This window comes from Nematolebias whitei, chromosome 2 (genome assembly GCF_014905685.2).
Source record: "Nematolebias whitei isolate Nwh7 chromosome 2, NemWhi1, whole genome shotgun sequence".
Taxonomy (NCBI): domain Eukaryota; kingdom Metazoa; phylum Chordata; class Actinopteri; order Cyprinodontiformes; family Rivulidae; genus Nematolebias; species Nematolebias whitei.
This window is the reverse complement of record NC_056499.1, coordinates 48,639,771-48,646,413: the sequence shown is the minus strand read 5'-3', so window position 1 is coordinate 48,646,413 and position 6,643 is coordinate 48,639,771. Positions and strand designations below refer to the sequence as shown.

The 6,643-nt window shown below is 41.7% G+C and overlaps 1 protein-coding gene and 1 pseudogene across 1 annotated transcript in view; one reads left to right on the top strand and one right to left on the bottom strand.

Annotated features, from left to right (window-relative positions):
• Positions 1-6,643, bottom strand: part of serinc4 (serine incorporator 4) — a 49,395-nt gene that overhangs the window by 3,512 nt on the left and 39,240 nt on the right. Inside the window, exons 5-6 of the mRNA XM_037694677.1 lie at positions 5,702-5,797; positions 1,029-1,155 (exon numbers count right to left, since the gene is read on the bottom strand). Of these exons, the coding sequence (XP_037550605.1) occupies positions 1,029-1,155; positions 5,702-5,797 (223 nt within the window). The remainder of the gene's footprint in view (positions 1-1,028; positions 1,156-5,701; positions 5,798-6,643) is intronic.
• LOC119430317 lies at positions 5,099-5,217 on the top strand (annotated as a pseudogene).

Here is a 6,643-nt window from a genome sequence, read left to right as displayed (position 1 = left end):
GACCATAGAAACTACACCTGGATCACAGAAAGTGCACCTGGACTATACAAACTGCAACCAGACTACAGAAACTGCACCGGGACCTTATAAACTACACCTGGACCATAGAAACTACACCTGGACCATAGAAACTACACCTGGACCTTAGAAACTGCACCTGGACCATAGAAACTTCACCTGGACCATAGAAACTACACCTGGACCTTATAAACTACACCTGGACCATAGAAACTACACCTGGACCATAGAAACTACACCTGGACCTTAGAAACTGCACCTGGACCATAAAAACGTCACCTGGATCCTAGAAACTACAACTGGATCATAGAAACTACACATGGATCATAGAAACTACAACTGGACCATAGAAACTACACATGGATCATAGAAACTACAACTGGACCATAGAAACTACACATGGATCATGGAAACTACACCTGGACTATAGAAACTACAACTGGATCAGTCTTCCTGTGTTTGTGTCTCTGTCCTTTCTAAGAGGCAGATGGTCACTCATCCTGAGCCTGGTTCTACTAGAAGTTTCTTCTGCTGTCATCAACGTTCTGCTCAGGATGGGGGATTGCACTGGAAGGAAGTTTCAACACAATCTGCTGGTTCCTTTAGGTAGAGGACAGTTATTTATGTCTAAAGGGGCGGCTGTGGCTGAGTGGTTAGAGCAGTCGTCCTCCAGTGCAAGAGTTGGGAGTTCGAATCCACCAGCAGTCACATGCTGAAGTGCCCCTGAGCAAGACACTGAACCCCTCATAGCCTCTGATGTGTGTCCCATCGGTGAATGAATGTGATCTAAAGCTCTGATTAGTCTCTTTAGAATGATTTGTTCCATTAGCTTTGTAGAGATCTAGTATAGAGCTGTATGAATGGGTAAATGAGGCACTGATTGTGGTGTAAGGTGCTTTGAGTATCTTGATCAGATAGAAAGGCACCATATAAGTACATGTACAGTCCATTTAATGTAGTGGCTTAGCATTTCTTACAAAATTATGAAATGTTCTTTTGTGTATTCTCACCATGCAAAGAGGACACAACAGTACATGATGGCAGCCCCGATGATGGCGACAGCGTTGCCTTCGTTCTGGATCTCGTCTTGTCCCACATTTGGGTAACAAACGGTCATGTTCATGCCCTGATACACCACTGGCACAAGAAACAACACATCTGAATGAGTTACACAGAAGTTTAAGAAAAGTGTTACCAGCTGTTACAAGTGGCCTTGAAGTTACTGTTTGTTCAGTAAGAGAAACTAGCAGGATGTTCAGCAGGACATTTGATGTCAGATTCATTTTTGATTTGTTATAAGATGTTTATGTAAATCTACAGAGAAAAGTTTGGATTTTGACAGTGTGGGAATCTGTGTTTTGTCCGATCATTTCTTTAATCCCTGTGTTTTCCTCCTTGTTGTCAGCTCCTGTCTCACCTGTCTCAAATTATAATCACCCCCAGGTGTTTGTCATTCCTGTCTCATTGGTCCCCCTTTAAAAGTCTGCATCTGTGTTTCTCCTTTGTCCGTGCATTGTGCTTCCCAGCTGTCATGTTTGTTCCTTCACCTTTTCCTCCATTTTCACCCAAGTAAGTTTTTTTTCTGTCCCGTCAGCTTTTTGCTTTGTTTTTGTTTTAATAAATAGATCATCTTTATTTTACCTTGGGAGTCTCCTTTGTCTGCCTGCACATGGATTAAACCTAAACCACAGATCATGTCACATAATATTTTTTAATCATTTTTCATGATGAACTGATGGAATTATTGTACATTTTCTGATTAATTGTTTGTTTGTTTGTTTTGTTTGTTTGGTATTTTGGAGTATTTTTTTCAATCCTGTGGTAAATATCTAAAAAATAATCAAATTTGTTAAATTTAGACTAATATTCTTCAGGTAAAATTAAATAAATACTAAGTGAGATTAGGCTTTTGTGTGTTTTATTGTTTAGTGCTTCGTTATATCCCTTGGTCTGCTGTGGGTTTTGTTTCTTTTATTTTTGTGAGTCAAATTTGTGAATAAAATGCCATCCATCCATTTTCTTTATCCTACTTTTCCATTATCCATCCATTATCTTTACCCGCTTCTTCCATTTTGGGTCACGGGGGTCACCGGTGCCCATGTCCAGCAATCACTGTGCGAGGGGCAGGGGACCTGGACGGGTCTTCAGTCCATCACAGGGACACGTAGAGACAAACAAGACAAACAACCATTCACTCTCTCTCTCACCTAGAGACCTAGAGTTACCAGTCAGTCTAACATGCATGTTTTTGGTCTGTGGGAGGAAACTGGAGTACCTGGAGAAAACCCACAGGGAGAACATGTAAACCCCACCCAGAAAAGCCCCAGGCTGGGGAGGAAAACCTTACTTGCCTTGAGATGACAGCCTTGCTCTGTGCCATTCAACAAATAAAATGAAATGTAAAAAAAAAAAGTTCCAAAATTATCAATAACTCTTTCATTTGTAATTAAATTGTTAGAAACCAGTAGAGGAGCTGCAACATTCAAGTCATTTTACCTGATTCTTTCTTTTTTCCCCCCATTTCATTTTCTTTAAATTCCTTTTCTTGTTTGCAAAAAGGGGCCTCAACTACAGTTTCCATAGACTCAGCCTCTGAACACTCGCAGGTATGCACTGTGTGCCCGCACATGCTTGTGCACAACCTCTAAGTACCAACAAAGTCCAACAAAAACCTTAGAAATCCTTTTGGAGACTCCAGACTGTTACGAGCAGATCACCTGTGTGCACGTAAAACAAACCTGACTTCAGTGACAGCACCGGCTAATTATTGGATTTAGAGCTCAAATGTTCATTCTCTAATTTTACAGCCTCAGTATTTTGAAATGTGAGTGTAAGTCTGACGTTTAAACTACTGGTTAAAGGTTTTTAACATTCTTATGATATTTTCCCTCCAAGGCCCTGAAGCATGAAGGACTCCTCCTAAAGACTGACAGAAAATTGCACACGAGTCAAAGATCACGTCTGGACAGTGAACGTCTCTCTGGGATGTTCATGTCTTTTTAACTAAATCTCATGCACACAAATAAAAAGACTACTTTTTGCAGATGACAGGAAGTCAGCATCCGCAGGTGAAAATGAGATTCTGCAGAGCATGCTCTTGACAAGGTGTGGACGCGTGGGTTCGCATTTTTGTGCTTGGCTCTGCAGTGAAAAGGTGTTTGTGCATATTTTCTCAGCATGTTGCTACAATGCCCCGCACCGCCAGGACTCACGCGCCTCCTGTGCACACAAACACACACCAACAGCGTGTCCACGAAAAAAGGTGTGCAAGGAAGTACAAAAAATATATACTTTTACAAATTACAGCTTTTATGAAGGTGATAAAAGGTGAACTCAGAGGAAAACTCCACCTTAGACAACTTTAGGCAGCACAACATGTTTGTTGGTTTTGACACTTTGAAATGGAGCGGACTCGTTTTCTGAGGATGTTTTCCTTCATCATGAAACAGCTTGATGAGTACTCTGATCTAAAGATAAGATAAATCGCTCAGTATCTCAAGATAACACCATGAAAACAAGTTTCTAAGCATGTCCTCTGTCTGCTATCACAGTACGTCGTTCAAAATGTGGGTGGGGTAGGTGAAGCACCCACACCTGCCCCCACCCTCATTCGCCCCACTCTGGGCCCATGAGCAAGGCCCTTAACCCCCATCTGCTCCCTAAACAGGTCTCTCTTGAAAATGAGTTCTCGTGGCTCAATGAGACTACCTGGATAAATAAAGGCTAAATGGAAAAAAACGTGGGACTAATTTGATTTTATCTACTGTATTTTCCGGCCTATAAGTCACACCGGAGTATAAGTTGAAGCCCAAAAATGTCTAAGAATTTGGAAAAATCCATAAATCCGTTGCTTCGCAGTATTAAGTCACATCTATTTTGCGTCACCTCTGACGCATCGCGTTTGTTATGCATCACCGCTGACAACCTGGAAATGTGGGCCGGTGTTGTGCCAAAAATCGGTTGATTGTCATATGGCGGCCGTGGGAGTGTGCACTTTAACAAGAATTTAACAAGATTAACACATAAAAACAATTATTTGTTTGCTCGAAATTGTAGTAAAGGTGTGTCTCAGTCTAACTTTTCCTTAATCAATGCACTTTGACAGAGGGACGACTCGCTGTGCATTTCTTCCAAATTTAACAAGATAACCACCTAAAAACAATTATTTGTTTACTCAAAATTATAGCAAATGGTGTGTCTCAGTCTAACTTTTACTTAATAAAAGGACTGTAACGGTCAAATCAGCTGTATTTAAAAAGTATTCGCTGCCTCGGTGTTCTGGGAGCATGCAGAGGGAGGAAATCAAGGAGGAGGAATGCTGCACATTTCTTCCAAATTTAACAAGATAAGCACCTAAAACAATTTTTTGTTCGCTCAACATTATAGTAAAAGTGTTTCAGTTGAACTTTTACTTAATAAATGCACTTTAATGGTCAAATCAACTGCATTTCACCGGGGTGGCGCAACGAAATGAAGCTGATTTGATGGTTGCTCCAAGAGAGCACAACAAAGGTGGCAGGCTGTGGCAAGACAATTGCATCATTAATAGCCCTTTTTTTTTTTACCTATTACATGATACAATGGCATGCCATACACCTCAAGTGCCATCTAGCGGCTGAAAATGGTAGTGGTCAATATTTTCAGTCAGAATAAATGAAAATGATCATATCTCAGCCAAAAATTGGTTTATAAATATGGGAAAAAATCCATAAATAAGTAGCAGGGCATGCAAATTATGCACAAACGTGTGACTTATAGGCCGCAAAATACGGTAGTTTTTATGCAGCACATGTGTTTGTTGCACAAGTCGGATCCTCAACGCCACCTGTCAATCAATCCAGTAGTCTCGTCACCAAATGGCCATCTGGTGACAACAAATGTCCCGAAGGTTAACGCCCCCCAACCTGCAGGAGCAACACCTCTTTTCCTCCGACAACACTGTTGGTGTTTTGGTTAATGCTTAAAGCTAGTTGTGTTTTGTGTGTTTTAAATGTAGATATATGTTGTAACTTCTGGTTGCACAAGTCCAGTCTTTGTTTGCGCTGATCCTTTAAAAGTCCTATTTGTGACTGAGCTCCTCGTTTACAGCCGGACCACCCTGAACACACCCGATATCATCTGATCTCAGAATCTAAGCAGGGTCGGGCCTGGTTAGTTCTTGGATGGGAGACCACCTGGGAACACCAGGTGCTGTAAACTTTTGCATGTCTCATAAACCACATCATGAGGTGTGTTGTTCAAGCCAAGAGCCACTGTCAATGCTGGGGGCTAAGCACCCCTGAAGGTCAGATCCTAGAATCGCCCCAGTCCAGCACAGTTTGGGAGGACTTGTGTCAAAACTGTTCATTAAACGTTTGTAACTCTGAAAATAAGGTCAGAAGCAGAACGTAATGGATGCAGTCTGGTGGTATTAAAAAGAACCAATGTGCTGCCCGCTGGGCCGAGAGTTCATTATTTCAACAGGAAACAGGTGTTATCAGGGACAGTTTGTCTGTGTCAATAGTTTCCATATGTTTGTCTTTTAAATGACTTCAAGAAAAGATCATATAAAACTTGAGTGTTTTGGTTCCAGTAGTAACATTCACAGACATGTCCTGCTGGAGACATGTCCAGTGTCCTGCTGGAGACGTGTCCAACATCCTGGTGGAGACAGTTCTGCTGGGTCTTGGGCATGTTAACGTACCTTTCTCTGGTGGACGGCTGGACAGCGCAGAGAAAGTCAGGTACATGACGTAGCAGCTGATGATGGAGGCCTGAAGGAGCCCGGACCGAGGCTGCTCTGCACACACAAACACAACAAGGTCACAGGCTCGTTGTTATTCTTTAGGCTGCTCCTGTCGGGGGCGGGGCTACACTGAGTGAACTCATACATGTAGAACATGTGGGAGACCCAGTCCTCTGTAGCTCAGACAACACACGAGTAAAAACATCATTTAGAGTTGAAACAGACACAACGTTAGATTTTACGACTGATACTTTTCAACTGAAGTTTAGGTTTGGACTTGGAAAACTTTTACGTTAGAAGGTTAAACTTTTTTAACCAAATTTTTCCAAACTGTTTTCACATAAAAACATTATTTTTGTCTTCTTTCCCCTCGTGTGTCTCACTCGGCTGTAGGTTTGACAGGTTTTCAACCCCCGTTCGACTGCAGGGCACACCCATCCAAACTCAAGCTGACGTTTTTGTAGGTGAGCTAGAAAAGATTCAGGAGGAGGAGACAGTCTTAAATGTTGCAGATGGTTCTCTACAGGTCCATGTGTGGGGCCACCAGATGTTTTGACTTTTTAAAGAGTAGGATTGATTTTAATGCCAGTGTTCACAGTTTGTTTGAGGCTTATTTCTTAATCAGCATTCTTGTCTGCCTCCCTTTAGTTTGCACTCAGGAAGTGAGGGGCACAGATGTGTGGTTACCATGGTGACCCTAAAACCACTGGAAGCAGCTTTAACATTCCTGTTGCTCCTTGTTTATTTATAAAGTTGTCATTTTATTTTCTATAGTATGAATATCAAACTGGTTGTCATCAAACTGGTTGTCATCAAACTGGTTGTTATCAAACTGGTTGTTATCAAACTGGTTGTTATCAAACTGGTTGTCATCAAACTGGTTGTTATCAAACTGGTTGT